The 17827-nt window shown below is 35.1% G+C and overlaps 2 protein-coding genes across 3 annotated transcripts in view; both read left to right on the forward strand.

The window, feature by feature from the left end:
- The window catches only part of LOC144843122 (uncharacterized), a 47000-nt gene that overhangs the window by 1507 nt on the left and 27666 nt on the right, over nucleotides 1-17827 (forward strand). The window contains exons 4-8 of one of the 2 annotated variants that reach the window (XM_078699848.1): nucleotides 893-960; nucleotides 1474-1579; nucleotides 2224-2342; nucleotides 2746-2885; nucleotides 4142-4294. In XM_078699848.1, coding sequence (XP_078555974.1) covers nucleotides 893-960; nucleotides 1474-1579; nucleotides 2224-2342; nucleotides 2746-2885; nucleotides 4142-4250 — 542 coding nt within the window. In that variant the 3' untranslated portion in view covers nucleotides 4251-4294. Of the gene's footprint in view, nucleotides 1-892; nucleotides 961-1473; nucleotides 1580-2223; nucleotides 2343-2745; nucleotides 2886-4141; nucleotides 5790-17827 lie in introns of those variants that run through there. The other variant, XM_078699847.1, reaches the window with a different exon arrangement.
- LOC144843120 (cyclin-C-like) overlaps nucleotides 4520-17827 on the forward strand; it is a 65488-nt gene continuing 52180 nt past the window's right edge. Inside the window, exon 1 of the mRNA XM_078699844.1 lies at nucleotides 4520-4532. The gene's annotated coding sequence lies outside the window, so the exon portion shown is untranslated. The remainder of the gene's footprint in view (nucleotides 4533-17827) is intronic.

Raw genomic sequence — 17827 nt, forward strand, 5'->3', positions numbered from 1 at the left:
CAAATGGTATACGTATGAAACGCCATATATGCCAAAATATTTATCTTTTTACTAATATGTCTAAACTCCGTCTGGAACCCAGACTACCCAAAAAGGTTAAATTGCGCATATCTGTAATAATAATCTGGGTATAGAACGGTTCAGGGACGATTCGGCCCTGAGACGATTCGGCCCGGGACTATTCGGCCCACTTTTGGTGAGACGATTCGGCCCACTTTTGGGCCGAATCGTCTCACTTTGTGGGCCGAAACGTCTCACTTTAGACCAAATTCATATTCATTTTTTTTGGTATTTATCAAGTTTTTAAAGGTGTTTAACAATCCGTATTTATTGATATTGACAATCTTGATATAATATATATAATAAATTACTAAAAAAACGTAATTTTATATTCAATTTATTACTTCGAAAACCTTGTTTATTTCGTGCATTCGCCAAGCGACCAACAGAGGGCGTAACTTGTTTACATCGTTCGCGTGACTAAAAAATGATCATTTTCGACAATGTTTTCAAAATGTTTGCTTTATTGCATCTTTATCCCTAGTAGTACTACCCCATAGTCTCTGTGAAAATAAAGTTTGGGGAAAAAAGCTTATTTTATGCTTATAAATGCATATCAAAGCCGATAAATTTAAGTGTGCCGAATCGTCCCGGGCCGAATCGTCCCGGGCCGAATAGTCCCGGGCCGAATCGTCCCAGGGCCGATTCGTCCCGGGCCGAATCGTCTCAGGGCCGAATCGTCCCGTTACCTATAGAACTTGACAAAATTTACAAACCAAACTCTAAATGCGAATTAGTATCTCTAGAGACTAGAGAAAATGACAATTAGGGATTTAAGAGTTTTAAGGTGCTTTATTGAAAATTGAAAAATTATGATTGTTATACTTTGAAGGTATGGTGCTCATTGAAAGAATGACCAACTTATTACAGAAGACTATGTCACCAGTTCCAACATTATTAGTAAGTTTTACAGTGGATATTTAATTATACAGTAGTTGAAAGTGAAAAAGGAACCCACTGACTGAAGTTTAACTGAGTTGGTCCACTAAGACTGAGTTAATCCGCACTTGACTAAATTGATCCACCAGGTGGCTGAGTTGATCCACCATGTAGCTGAGTTGGTCCACCCTGTGTTGATCTGCCCTGACAACTGAGTTTAATCTACCCTGACTGAGATGATCCACCCTGACAGAGTTGATCCACCCTGACTGAGTTAATCTACCCTGACTGAGTTGATCCACCCTGACTGAGTTGATCCACCCTGACTGAGTTGATCCACCCTGACTGAGTTAAACTACCCTGAAAGAGTTAATCTACCCTGACAGAGTTAATCTACCCTGACAGAGTTAATCTACCCTGACAGAGTTAATCTACTCTGACAGAGTTAATCTACCCTGACAGAGTTAATCTACCCTGACAGACTTGATCCACCCTGACTGAGTTGTTGTGAAAATTCTTCTTTTTTCATTTCAGGAATACCTTGAAAGTAACAGTTGTGCAATTCTATTCCCGAGGGCAGTGTTATACGTCAAGAATCCAACTGCTAAGCATACTCCCATTAAAAGGGCGCCTATGGACGGTTAGTATAACTTGTTGTAGTGGTATTTTAGCTGGGTAATTGAAAACTTATCTTTCTAAGATTGTGAGTTTAAATTGCTAAAACATTTTTTTTTCAAGGGAAAGAAAGTTGAAACACTCCAAACACTTAATTCGAGTCATAGTTTTCTAGACTTGCAACAAATGAATTACAGCAGTAATTCCTGAAAGACTTTATTTTATGTAAAGCATCTTGTGTATATGTTTGTCTGTGAAAATGATTGCCACTTTTAGGGATAGTGAATTAATTTACTTATGGTTATCCTTGGCAATTCAATATTCAAGAAATGAATGGAGATTCATTTTGCTTTTTCATAATTCTGACAATAACATAACAAAGAAAAATACATCAAATTGCACAATTTCTAAACATAGAAAAAACGTGTAATTAAGTGATGTCAATTAATTTAATTTCACTCTTCCCTGGTGATATGAATGTAATTTCAATGTATTTGCTCAGAATCAGCTTTTCATTGTTTTTTTTTTAAATAATGGAAAAATATTATTGTAGCTTATGTATTAATATTACAGTAACAATTTTAGTGTACGATATTATACATGATTCACAATCTCTGAATTACTGAAATAGATGAAATTTAGTGATTCACAAATGATTTCATTTTGCAGGTTATTTTAGCCAAGCTACAGCATTAAACCAACTGATATCATTATGTCACCAACTGCAACATGATGTTACAACAATGACCAACCACAAGTACATAGCGCATCAAATTGCTCTGCTATATGTAAGTAATCCTTGTCAAACAGTCAGTGACAAGTACTCACTTGTGAAATGGATTTTGTGTTTTCACAAAGTAACACTAATGTTTAGCCTTAATATTCTAGTTAATAACAATATTACAATTAAACAACATCTTTTAATAGCTGACTTTTCTAGAATTAGAAGAGTAAAAATAAAATATTTTTTTTTTTTTTACTTCAATCAATGTTCTTGAAAGTCTGTATAATTGAAAACTACAAGGTTGGTTTTGGTTAGTGTCACTTACAGTATTGCTGTCACTAACGATATGTTTAAAAAAATTATTTTAATTTGGATTAAATTTAAAATACCTTTTTCATTGTAATTTTTTTCGACTGATTTTGTATTGAAAATATCATTTAAAATCTCTTTTATTTTGTCTTCTTCAGCAATCTATCAATCAGCTTGGTAACCCAAAGGTGCTTTTGGATCACAGAACAAGCATTGAAACAACATTTAAGAAAATAAAAGCTGAACTGGAAAAAGAAGGCGAAAAGGCACCTTGTCTCAACTCGGAGTTGATCTTTTGGTGAATAAACCTTATTTATTGTCACTAGATCATCTTAGGCTCTGTCTACACTATCAAACTTTTTGTGACAAAAAAATGTAATGCGCCTATAAATGGACACAATAATGTCATATCACTACCATATTTGGGTATGTCACTACCATATTTGGGCACATCACACTTTTTTTGTTAAACTAGTTTGATAGTGTAGACAGATGTGATGTTACCAGTTGAAGTAGTCCTCTGATATTTGTGATGTTAGGAATTTTAAATCTTGTGCAGTAGCTTACTTGACTTGTGAGTTTAAATCTCGCATTGTGGTCCACTTGCCTTGTGAGTTTAAATCTTGCATTGTGGTCCACTTGCCTTGTGAGTTTAAATCTTGCATTGTGGTCCACTTGCCTTGTGAGTTTAAATCTCGCATTGTGGTCCACTTGCCTTGTGAGTTTAAATCTCGCATTGTGGTCCACTTGCCTTGTGAGTTTAAATCTCGCATTGTAGTCCACTTGCCTTGTGAGTTTAAATCTCGCATTGTGGTCCACTTGCCTTGTGAGTTTAAATCTCGCATTGTGGTCCACTTGCCTTGTGAGTTTAAATCTTGTATTGTAGTCCACTCACTGTATCTTGTGAGTTAAATCTCGCATCGTAGTCCACTTGCATTGTGAGTTTAAATCTCGCATTGGGGTCCACTTGCTTTGTGAGTTTAAATCTCGCATTGGGGTCCACTTGCCTTGTGAGTTTAAATCTCGCATTGGTGTCTACTTGCCTTGTGAGTTTAAATCTCGCATTGGTGTCCACTTGCTTTGTGAGTTTAAATCTCGCATTGTAGTCCACTTGCCTTGTGAGTTTAAATCTTGCATTGTGGTCCACTTGCCTTGTGAGTTTAAATCTCGCATTGTGGTCCACTTGCCTTGTCAGTTTAAATCTTGCATTGTGGTCCACTTGCCTTGTGAGTTTAAATCTCGCATTGTGGTCCACTTGCCTTGTGAGTTTAAATCTCGCATTGTGGTCCACTTGCCTTGTGAGTTTAAATCTTGCATTGGGGTCCACTTGCCTTGTGAGTTTAAATCTTGCATTGGTGTCTACTTGCCTTGTGAATTTAAATCTCACACTGTAGTCCACTTGCCTTGTGAGTTTAAATCTCACACTGTAGTCCACCTGCCCTGTGTTCTTTGCTGTCTTAATAGTGCGTTGCCGATCTGTTGCAGTATTTAAATGAATACTTCTTTTAAATGAACCACAAACAGCATCTACAGTGTGTTCTTATTGTCTTTCAGGCTGCAGAACTTAACTTCATCACTGGTTCAGTCTGTTAAAACGTTATCAGCTGAACTCACAAGCCAAATGAGACCAGCCATGAAGTATATCTTACAATCAACAACCTGAACTTCCAATTCATTGACCAACCTGCAATGACATTTTTTTCCATGGTAAGATTGAACAAATTCATCTTTTAAAGATTTCAGTATGCACAATGTGTTTATGAAAATGAGACTGAATTTCCATTTTATGAAAACGTCTATTTCCGGGATTTGAAAGCAGTACTTTTTTTCATTGTCGATGTAATTTACTTTTCTCGGAACATATCCTCCAGTAAATTGCGGACACGTTGTCGCACTTTACCCAGAGCCAAATGAAAATGAAATTGAATTTCCATTTTATGAAAACGTCTATTGCTGGGAATATGGAAACAGTACTTTTTTTATTGTCGGTGTATTTACCTTCTCGGAATACGCTCTCTGTTAAATTGCGAACATGTTGCCAGAGGAACTAGACTGCCTACTGCTCTCAGTTTTGGCTACAAATACGTTCTTTTATACGATGATATTGTGTAACTGTGGCTGGCACTAGGTCATGTATTATGACGTAGATGGCATGACTAAAGACACTCACTTTTGTGTACAGTTTTTTCAAGTGATTGGATTTACAGGCTTGCGAAGATGTTGATCATTACATTTGATGGTAATACTACTGCCACTAGGTCATGTATTATGACGTAGATGGCATGACTAAAAACACTAACTTCTAAGTACATTATTTCAATGGATTGGATTCGCAAGCTTACACGTTTGGCCACAGTCAGTACCATATTGTTGTTTGTCCCTTGACAACCATTCTCTGTGTTTCTTGCAAGCTGGAAGGACGTTTTGATTGTTGATCTTCAATTCAAAAATATATATTATTTCTCAAGAAAATTCAATTTACAAATAATAACTTATATCCTATACCCCCACTGTAACGATAGCTTAAATTGTGGTATCCAGCTGTTGGAAGAAGAGCTATACATCTAGGTGTAATTAATCTGAAATAATGTGAATGGGTACTAAGTCAATCTGATCAACTGACATGGTGCATACCACTGGAGGTGTGTGACAGTGATTAACTCTAAATTGCAGTAATTTTGTTATAAATTTAGGCAGTGTAGGTCGTTGCTTCAATGAGTACATGAGGACATTTTCATCTTAATTGAAATGAATTTTGAACTCTATGCACTAGGATATGATACTAGTCCAGCAGTATGGATACTTTTGCCTGTATCATAAGCAAGTTCTGTAATACAGTGTGACATACTGTATCACATGTGATTCCTGTATCATTGGCCTGAAGCTTAACCTTTCCACCTGAACAACATTTGAATATGGTACTCTTCTGGATTAAGAATGATTACATAAATTCACAAGTAATTATGTCCTCTGTATTATTAGCATTAGACTTTGCAGATGCGTTATATTTTTTTACAGTTTGCAATTTCACACGGTACTGCATACCAACCAGTTTTTTTAATTATGCACTGCTCAATCAATGAGGTTGCTGGCACAGGTGAATCTTGATAAATAATTATAATTATGATTTAATTAGTATGAGATTGTAAATATTGTTTAATTGATATTAATTAAATACAGATAAAAAAGAAAAGAAATTACACTCCCTTATGTTACAAATTGTGTTCATTATAAACCATGAGGAGTTTTCTAAATAATTCCTCTATGATAAAACAAAATATTCACATGAATTAGATAGTAATATAATACAGATAACAACTTAACAATTATTCACAATGCATATTTGAACATCATTTACTGTACTAATTAAAGTAAAATGGAAGGAAAATGAACCAAATGATGTAGACATTTGTCGAATGAAACGTAAAAACATACAGTTTGTAATTGTGACATATTAAGATTTTTGCCTATTATACCGGCAGCGCCCTCTATAACCGATTATTTCGATAAACTTTTTATAGAAAGCTTGGTTTCCATTAGAACGGAAGCACGTATAAGCACAACGCAAGTAATTTGACCAATCACGGAACGATGGATTATGCGAACAATCGCTTGTGATTGGTCAACTCAATTGTGTTGCCCTTGCGTTGCAAAACCAAGCTTTAGGGCGGTAAACCGTAGTTTATAAAACGTAAATTATGGCCCATGATTATCCGAAAGAAAGTTCGAGTGTCAACCATTATCGGTCGAATACGGGAAGGTACGGTTAGTCAGCGCACCCTGCCCTAGTCTGATAATATACAGTATACTCTTCCCTGAGTATAAAAAACAGTTGTAAACTTGCCCGACGGTTTAAATTCTAAGAAACCGGCTCAATACTGCATGCTGTGGTGCAATGTTTAAATTCAAATTTGTGACAAAACCCGCTCTAGTGTAAATTCGTACAAATATAAGTAGATGTTTCGACTAGAAATGAAGACGAAGATGAATGAAGAAATTATATACCAAACACTATATACCAACGTTGCGTCCTTATTGTATAATAGATTGTCATTATTTTATTTATTAATTTAAATTTATAAAAAATTATAATAGTGTCCTGGGTCATAGACCTATGTGTGGAAAACACTTAGAAGAAGAAATAAGTTTAGAATAGAACCGGACGGAAATGATACATACAGTATCTAAAAATATGAATGTCGTACGTGCCAGTTCAAACCATCATATGAGTTGAAAGCCTTTAGTGCAGAAAGCGTAAAAACTGCGCAGTAGTATAACAACGAGTACGTACGTAGCGTAGCTTTTATGCAACCAGTACATATGGTTATTAATACATACAACCGGTTTGGTCGAAAGACAGCTTTAATATTAACCCAGCCAGCCGTGTAAACTGAAAGCATTTCGTTATTTTGCTTGTCTGTTGTGTACGCTAGACTACAGGAAATTGAGCAGATGCTAGGTTGAATTCTAACCAGAATCATGTCGGTAAAACGAAGACCAGCTTTTAACTCTTCTCAGTTAATTGAATTTCATACTATGTTTAGACAGCTTAAAGATAGAACTTGGATCGTATTGTAAACGAGGACAGCGGAGGAAATGGATAGATAAAGACTCAAACGAATTTGAATTTATTTCAGTCAAATACAACAAATTGGACATCAAATATCATTTTAACTATTGACTTTAATGTTATGATCATATGAACAGTAAACAAGCAATTAATATCAACAGCTGCCGCTGTTTTCTATCAACTTTATTCCATGATTGTTTTTTAAATGTTTCTAATAAGGGGTTATTATTTATCAAGTACGCGTTGGTTTAACCAGGCCACAGTTGAAACACTGACTACTTGGTTTTATTTGATCACAGTGCACAAATTGTTGACACATTTCATTATGATATTGAATCACAAACGCGCACTTGCGTTAAGTTTCGTATGTCCTACCTTTGGGCAATAATGATTAGTATTCACTGTTTGCTAGTTATTATACATTACATATGAACTTAACATACTTTCGGACATTGTAATTAACATGAATTTGTCTTGGGAATTAACCATTAAATCCGAATATATATTGTGCCATGGATATATAAATCTGAAATCAGCTTTGAGGATCATCCGGTGATACGACGTGGTGGATCCTCCGGACGCCATCCTATCTTTTATTCTGGATTTATAAATAAAGAAATAATGGGAATACACATAACATAATGATAAATTGGAAAAAAAATGAATAAAAAACAAAACCTATAGTTACAAACACGCGTTGGAAGTACTTTCTTTAACATCATCATTCGTACTATATTTACAACAACTTTTTCTCAAATGCAACACTCACTAGTCCACCGGTACCAGCAATGAACATAACGTCATTTTATCAATTAATCATGCATAACGAAGAGTAACTAGCGCCATCGCAGAGATTAAGTCGTTTAAAAATACATGATTTATCATAAAGGGGAACATATTCCTATCCTAAAATAAAACTTAATTAATCTTTATGATACACAGTACCAGCAATGGGTACTCTGCTTGCTACGTATTTATACCATTATACATGACGTCATTCTATAAAAATTAATCACGCATAACGAAGAGTAACTAGCGGCATCGCAGAGCCTAGGTCGTCAAAAAATACATGATTTATCATAAAGGGGAACATATTCCCATCCTAAAATAAAATTTAATCTTTAAGTTACTCAGTACCAGCAATGGGTACTCGGCTTGCTACGTATTTATACCGTTATGCATGACGTCATTCTATAAATTAATCATGCATAACGAAGAGTAACTAGCGCCATCGCAGAGCTTAAGTCGTTAAAAAATACATGATTTATCAAAAGAAGGAACATAATATTCCCATCCTAAAATAAAACTGAATTTATCTTTATGATACGCAGTACCAGTAATGGATACTCGGCTTGCTACGTATTTATACTGTTATGCATGACGTCATTCTATAAATTAATCATGCATAACGAAGAGTGACTAGCGCCATCGCAGAGCTTAAGTCGTTAAAAAAAGGGGAACATATTCCCATCCTAAAATAAAATCTTCATTTGCATTTATAGAAACATTATGATGTGCACAAGCGCTCGGTTATTTCAATGTCATCGACACTAGTATTCAATTCTATAGAATTACGTTCGTCTCTAGCGTTTGTTCCAACAAGGTCTTTTAAACAAATTAACTATTGAGATTCCACTTTAAAAAATATGTCATTTCAAGTGGTAATTTATCTACAAATACAGAGATTTCTTCCATTTGCGCGACAGCTGCGCGATCGCAAGGCTTCAACTTGGTATTATTTATCGGTAAAGGATGAATGCACGGGAAATACTATTCGATTGGAATATAAATAACAACCAATTTGTATCCCAAACCGTTTATTTTAATTGAACAGATCGGCACGTACCTCGTCTTGCTAAGTAATAGAAATAGCGTAATACTTTAAAATCTCGTTGTGTGGAAAAAAAAGAAGAAAAATTGATTCCCTCCGCTATAATCAAAGTAGAACGGTTATCATAATTATATTAAAACGTTATAACTTATTTTATTGTATTGTGTATTTAACGTACAACATACAGTATATTTAACACCGTTAAAGATGTATAATAAATAATGTTTTTACATTTTTTTGGTTAAATATGCCATTTTAATGTCACATAATATAGTTACCGTATCCACTTTGAACAAAAATTGAATCGAAAAATATGTAATTACCTGAAAAAATATAATTTAAAGAAAAAAATTGACTGCCAGCCAATGGTTTTTTGGTTGAATTTGATTTTGTCATTTTATATAAGAAAACATTTTTTTTTCTTTTTTTTTTTTTTTTTTTGTGGATTTTTACTTTTATGTTGAACCAAAGAAACGATAAGGAATAAATTACCTTCGTGACGTTTCGCCGACAATCTGTCAGCTGCTTCAGACTAAAGCCTGGGTTGGAATGGTCTGGTTTTTTGTAAGTGACGCTGAACAGCGCCACCAGCCGTCTGGTTGGTATTGACGGTAGAGCGTCTCCGCTGGCCCCCTCCTGCTTCAACTTTTTCCAGTAAACTATCATATGTATGTGGGAGGTCATACCCACCAATGTCTCTGTTGATATTATGTGGTCTTTTTCTTATGCAGATAGATTCTTTTATCTTTCTTTTGTCTGTCTGTGCTTCTTTTTCAATAACTCTCGCATTCCAATTTGGAATATGGTCATTTCCTATAGCGTGGTCAGTTATAGCTGACTTATGTAAAACCTGGGACGAAGAATTTCTATTTGCACGCGTTCTAACTACTTGGTTGTGTGTTGATACGTCTTTTTTATGTTCCCCAATTCTTGTATTCAGTGCCCTTCCGGTCTCTCCTATATATACTTTCTCACAGTTTAGACAGTTCACTTCGTATATAACTCCGCACATGTCTTCTGTTTTTATTCTATCTTTTGGGTGGACCAGTCCATTCTTTAATTTATTACTTGGAATGAAGAAAGTGTTCACTTTGTGCTTAGAAAAAGTGCGTCGAATCTTTTCAGATTTTTTTTTTCGTTTTTTTTACGGAATGGGTTAATGTTATTAAAACTACAAAATAACCTTTTCAAATTATGATTTAACTAATCTTCATTTTTCATGTTTTTTGGGGGACAATACATCTTTATAACGTATTGTGTATATTTAACGGAGATATCGTGTATCTAACGTATATTTAACAAAATACAGTAATGTATATTTAACGTTACAAACGCTAAACGTTTATTACCTATGGGAGGCTATAATGTTTTTCAAAATAAGTGTTGTTGCTAAAAAACTCTTAAAAAACAAACGACCTTAAAGGCCAGGTGCGGGAAAAACAATTATATTGATCATACATTCCAATAATTACCCATCTATAGTTTCCCCTATGTTTCAAAATTTTGGGATTTTATTTGCGTTGCACCAGCTTGTTAAAAATAAGCGCTTTTTTGTTCAAATTACACAGTAAAATCTCCGTATCCGGATATTCACCCCCTGGACATTTACCCCCCGGAAAACTACCCCCCGGACAACCACCACCTGGACAACTACTACCTATTATACACTGTTGCAGAGTCAGGTTGTTCCTAGGGGGTAATTGTCCGGGGGGTAGTTGTCCAGGGGGTAGTTGTCCTAAGGGGGTTGTTGTCCTAAGGGGGTAGTTGTCCGGGGGGTATTTGTCCGGGGGGGTAGTTGTCCTAAAGGGGTAGTTGTCCTAAGGGGGTAGTTGTCCGGGGAGTAGTTGTCCGGGGAGTAGTTGTCCGGGGGGTAGTTGTCCTAAGGGGTAGTTGTCCGGGTGGTAAACATCCGGGGGGTAACTGTCTAGGGGGTAGGTGTCCTAGAACCTAAAATCTCTATTCTTTTGTACACAAAAAACTGTGAAAAATAAACGGTGTGGTAACAAAATGTTATCAGATGACTAAATATAGGTAATATAACTTGAATTTTACTTTTCTAGTATTTTTATTCAACTTCAGAGTTTTATTTATGTATTTTATTATTTTTATTTTATTCAGTTGACAACCAACAGCGATGAAACCGCCACTAACAGATTTCATGCTATAGCAAAAATTATCCACCGTAGGCATATATCCACCATCTTTTTTCACCTTCTTTGTCTAGGGAGTCACGAGACATGTACCTGAGCTTTAAAGAATGTCCAATGTTCTAGCCTTTATTATTAACCAAAGTAATTCACATTCGTTCATCAGCTTACACATTTGCCAATTATTCAATGCATAAAGATGATCGAAATAAATATCGAAAGCATTGACACCTCAATGTTTATCACGTGACCCTTTGATCAAATTAAAGTATTCTCAATATTAGCTTTTAATCGGAAGAAGGTTGAGTATATTAATATAACCATAAGTGTCAGAATATCACCTTTAATGTGTAAATAGCCTGGCGATGATAGTCAGCTGGTTTGGCTGTCCAACACTTTCTAATTGGCCAGCTTATTAACAACGATACCAATGACCGTCCCAATGACAGATTTGACCTTCTATATTTAAATCCAAGATTTGCAAGCAAATGATAATTCGGCATACCGTGTCTCTATAATTAAAACTGACTGTGAACCGGTATCACCTATTAGTGTTATTTGTGTAGCGAGAGCTTTTTAAGATGACAATGCCAAACACTAAAGAAGTGAGTATAAAGAGGGCCGGGCTCCAACACTGTGGAACAAGTGAATTCGAAAACATAAACATGGATTCCGAACATAGAAATACGAATTCAATCAAAACGTATTACAAATTATTAAGAACTGTCATGGATAAATGAGAAATTGTGTTGCATGTAACCACTGGTAAAGCAAGGACGTAAACGCAACGCAAGCGTGTTGACCAATGACAAGCGACAGTTCGAATAATCCATCGCTTGTGATTGGTCAACTCACTGCGTTACGTCCTTGTGTTGCGTCTCTAGTGGGAACTAAGCTTTAGTTATAACATCAGGGCCTACGTCCAATGAAAACTGACTGAAATCTTTGACCAAGATATTAATAAATTGGACTGGTAGTGAATAGAGCATACTTAATATACCAGACTAAACCAATAAAACAATTATAATGATTTATAGAAACCGCCTGTACTTTAATTTTAGTCGTGGACTGACAAGCGATGATACTATCTGCTAACAAGTTTGTCATCTGTCGAATTTCAACCCAACATGACGTATAGATCAGGCATTCGGTCCATTCTGTTCTTCGTATCAATTGGTCTACTCCTTAGCTATATATAAATGTTGTTAAATTATATATATAGGCTGTTGTAAATCACACGTAGAAGGCAGGATGAATTGTTTTTGCAGGCAGTCCCCCAACAAGATACCTAGCGTTGCTGAAATAAAATAATTACGATAAGCGTGCGAAGCTCGTGCCGGCCACACATTCAGTTCTCCTCGCGACCGGAATTGAGGAGAAATTATCTTTGACAAGAGAAATTAGTGATGAATTACCTGGACCACGTGAATTAATTCAGAAATATGTGTAAATGCTTTTAGTAAAATTAAGCCAAACTTTCATTCGCTTTTTAGGTATTACTTCATTATATTTATCAGGATTTGTTAATAACACCGTTGGTTTCGAAGGGGTTGAAAATGCAATTACAGCGGTAAAGAGTCCGATGTAGGTGTGTTGTTGATGACCTGATTGCTTGCTTATTTGATTGGCTAGAATTCACGAGACACAAAGTAGACGCGCGCGTGCAAAAGCCGCCCGATTTCACCAGGTATATTTATCAGTGATTATTTGATAGCAACGTTGGTGGCTTCGGGGTTGAAAATGAGTTGCAATTACAACAGCGCATTGACGGTAATGAGTCTGATGTTTTTGTTGATGGCTATAGAATTCACGAGATGAAAAGTAGACGCGCGCGTGCAAAAGCCGCCCGATTTCATCAGGATTATCGCGCGTTTCAGTCAGTTAACAACTACCCATATGTCGTTAATCATTTCGATCCGTTATATGCAATGTCTCACCACCCGTGATGATATACTTTATGTATATTGAGAGCCACAGCATGCTACAAGTAGGCCAGACACTACAGCCGAGTACAAGTATTCCTTGATGACATTTTAAAGGTATTTTACTGAATCGTTTGAAAAAAAAGCAATTATAAATATTATGTGAAACAAACCCATTTAATTTATGTTCAATTATAATATTCGTTTAATCGAGTAGGTATTTCGAGATAAAATCCTCGCAGCTGCCATAAACTCTGCTAATTATAATAGGTCTAACAATCTTATCAAGCTATTTTGATACAGTACATCAAGTATTAATCAGAGTATGTTTCAGAAATGGGACACAGTGGGCGACTAAACGAGTCAAACGATTATTGATATTAGCGACGTTGATTATGTATGGTTATTCATTATGTACATTATTATGTTACTAGCCTATGACATGCATAATGATGGAGAGAAAAGGGCGTGTGCTCGGAACTGAACTGACTGACGCGTCAAACGTCAAATCGAAGCTTGACGCGTCAAATCAAAGCGAGACGCGTAAGTGTGCACTGTTTTTTGGCCCCTGGTTTTGATGCAAGGCGAGGAAAAGGTGTGTGCTGCTCGGGTTAAATGTTTTCCTGGACCCTGGAAATTCGACAAGGCTATATATTAGTGAAAGTATATACGTTTACTTGTTCTGAAACATTATTATTATAAACATACATAAAATAATAAATAAATACTTGCACCTACGTACCACCACTAAAATTATACATACTTAAATAGACCAATTTAACTGTGTTTTTCTACTTTTCATGAAGTTTTATGTATGCCATTTTAACTCCCATGTGTATTAGGCCTATATTGTAATCTTGTTATTTTTACTTTATATAATATTTATATAATATAATTTAACATGACGTTATCAATATAAAAATGAACGAAACACCAGAGAAGATAAATATAATACAAAGATATAAATAAGCAGTGAATAATTACCAGAATCTATCATTTTAGTATTATTTAGAATTGTATTATGTGGATTACAACCACTTAAGTAATATTTAAATCGAATTCTAGATGCACCGCATTGACTAATACAGTATGCCCAAATATTTTGACCATTCAAAAACAATGTTTATAGATCAACCCAATTAGTGTGAAAACAGTCGTGAACATAAAATTAATATTCAAACAGGTGAACGGAGGTAATAAAATTGTTATTGAATATAATAGTAGGCCTATAAATTGATATTTTTATTTGTCATTTTCATCTCGACGATCACTAGTTACTTTACGAATACGTAAAGCTCTGTCTATACTATCAAACTTTATGTGACAAAATAATGTGATGTGCCCATATATGGACATGATGATGTCATATCACTACCATATTTGGGAACATCACACTTTTTGTTAAACTAGTTTGATTGTGTAAACAGAGCTTTAGACACTTCAGTCAGAAGTAAGCGAGTATACAAGACAAATTTGAAAATGTTTACAACCTATTGTGCTAACATACAGTAATTTGATTAAGCGGCATGTTAAATATATATCATGGGTGCCCCTCTTTTATACTCTTTGGGGTAAAGAAAATGTAAATACATTTGATGAAAAATAATGTTCAGGTTTATTGATGATATTGATATTACACTACCCGATTCTCTGTGCATCTTCATATACGACAATATTTTCCCAGTAGTCAGGAAAATTCGGTAATCACAGCATCACATCTTGCCTGTATCACGTAAAGTTAGGTAAAGGGTTAGGTTATGGTCTAGGCGATATATGAAACACATGTGATACTGTATTAGCGAATTGTCCTATGTAAATTGGAAAGTTGTATGTGGAGATACAGTACTGAGAATCGGGTGGTATTACATTGTATATAAATGTGATGCTTTACCTAGGCTTCAGGCTTTATCTATTATCGACCGTGTGTCATAGACATGATACATGTTTACATGCTAGTAACGAGTCATAAATTAGATAACATTACAAGTGTATGTAGTAAGTGGATAAAATACCTACAATTATCACGTTTGTATCGTTTTATGGAAATATGTTATCTACGTCGCCATCCCAATTAAGTGCTTTTTAGCCTACGTTGATATTTATGACGTTCTGAAATATTGTTCTAAAAATATGTTTACTTAAGTGCTTTTAATATAAATTGTGGATAGAAAGATTTTAAAAATATATTTTTAGATAATTGAATTTAAATAGAAACACTTTGGAGTATAGTATAATAGACGTATCATGCGGTATGCCTTATGGTTCCAGCAATGGAGAGAGATGTACGTGCATAAACATATGTAATTTGACTAACATCCTTGTGCTTGTTCTACTGTAGGTAAAAATCGGTTCCCCCCACCCCCCGGACGCAACGCATTGAGTTGACCAATCACAAGCGACAGTTTGGATGATTCATCGCGTCGTGGTTGTCCAATGCGGTTACGTCCTTGCGTTGCGTCCAAGTGGGGCGACATATATACAGTAGTGGAGAATCGGGTGAAATATATTCGTATAACGAGTGAATGACATTTTATTTCTTTGCCTTTGTAGGCATTTTTTGTAGGTCTAACCACAAAAGTTGAATAGATGTAGGCCTAACGAACGAATAAATCTATTAAGCTGCAAATCTTGTTTATAGTTTACCATAGCAACTGTTTTTCTACAAGCCCTACACTCGTTTAAAAAATAAAATCCACGTTGAGGACGTTGATCTTATAGTTAAATGATGTCATGCCATTTTGTTTATGATGATAACTGGCAAAATTTTATATTTGTATTTGGTTGGTAGAAAAGTTATTGACAACTACACCATTGAACTATTACGTCATCGAGAGTGCAATTTCGGTATGTTCCAGTACAATTTCGTTATATCATGGAGAAATAGGTTAATATAGCGAGTAACCGTAACGCGCGACACGTGACTAGGTTGTTGACTGATCGCTGTTAGTCCACTTATCGGCGTTTCGATTTTTGCCTAGAAACTAAATTATTATAGGCCTACATTACACGTGAAACGCCATGTTATTATAAGCCAAATTATTTATCTTTTTCTAGAACCTATCGCCCTCTATAATGTCCAATATTACGTCATTATTATGCTAATGAATAATTTATGATTTCTGCCTTAACCTCATAGGAAAAAAATAATGCGGCCCGGTTGCTTTGTGTTTACTGTTACCCCACGGTTAGCATTATGTTTAATATTTTCACACGACGCTTATTCTATCATGTTTGATAGGCCTAAATCCGCCTTTTTTATTTACTACCTCAAATACAGACAGACGTGTATTTAACAACACAAGTTTTATTCCAGGATACAATAAACAACAATAGATTCGTTGTCCCACACGGATTTTACTGTTTTTTCTATTAACCATGATGAACTATCAGTTAATTTACATCTTTTAATGTAATTTTAATGGTGGTATACCCGCAAACAAAAACCACATCCTTAACTATAACATAAATACTTGTTGTAAATGAACTTATACGCGGTTAACTTTATATGACCTTACAGGATATAAGTATGCACCCTTAATGCAAATTTACACAGACGACCGGTAACGGTCATACAAAATAGAATCTGTGTTATTCCTTATTATACCATTTACAACGCGGAGCTGACGGGCGGTTTCCGCTCATGATATATAATTTACAAATTCTAAGGGAGACAAGCTACGCGGTTTTCCGCTTACCGTTATCGTTCGTCTGTGTAAATTGGCCTTGATCGGTAACCGTAAGCGGTATATGAAAAACAAAAGTATAGCATCTATATTATATCGTTTTTTCCATTTTACACAAACGCGAACGGGTGGGTGAACGGAAATCCGCTAAAGATAGATACAGGTTCTACGTGGGATAAGCTACGCGGTTTTCCGCTAACCATTACCATTTGTCTGTGTAATTTGGCCTTTGAGGAAAAACCTGCAGGGATCAACCGTTTAGTAAGTTTAGTTTTTATTCGGATTTTCTAGTGACCAACTGTAATAAATGAAACGAATATAGTTTATGCAATTATTTATTTATGTTTGTTTATTCCATTACTATACAACAGTCAACACAAACAGTCAAAATATACAGAACATCATAAATGTTTATTGATTATTGTTTGATTATTAGTTGTTTAATCTCGGCTAGTCTAATAAGCTAACCAAATTGATTATTGAAATAATCCCATTTAATATCGCATTGACGTTTTATTAACTACATGGACCTTGAAGTTAAGGAGGATGCAATTTACTTTTAAAATTCGTCTGATCATTAAAGGATTTAATTATTGACGTAATTAATATGAAGGTAATCAGTTAGATCACAGGGTATTAATTTAAATCATTTCTTCACGACCTAATATATTAGGCCTTCGGTTAGGTAGAAATTAGATTTCGGTGTCATTCTTCTTTATGCTGTGGTGTTGTCAATAAAATTGTTTATTTATTACCTTCTGTATTGGCCTATGTAGTTTCATCGAGGAGGTCAAACGGTCAGAAGTGGTATTTCTGGTAATTATTTAATGAAACTTGGCATTAAGATAAATATAAATATGTATATTACGAACAATTTGAGACCATAATTGAGTTTCTAGAGTAAGCGGTTGTCGAGCTATATGCTATAGGCGGCCATTTTGAAAAAAAAAACAGATCTAAAGGTTGGACACCAAGTTGAAATTTGTTTCTTATGGATGTCATTGACCACATGAAAGTAAAAAATCAAACTTGGAAAAATTGCATTAAGTAAAATACAAATGCTGCCTGACTAATGGTAGACCCTTGA

The sequence above is a fragment of the Antedon bifida genome, chromosome 5 (genome assembly GCF_963402885.1).
Source record: "Antedon bifida chromosome 5, ecAntBifi1.1, whole genome shotgun sequence".
Classification (NCBI taxonomy): domain Eukaryota; kingdom Metazoa; phylum Echinodermata; class Crinoidea; order Comatulida; family Antedonidae; genus Antedon; species Antedon bifida.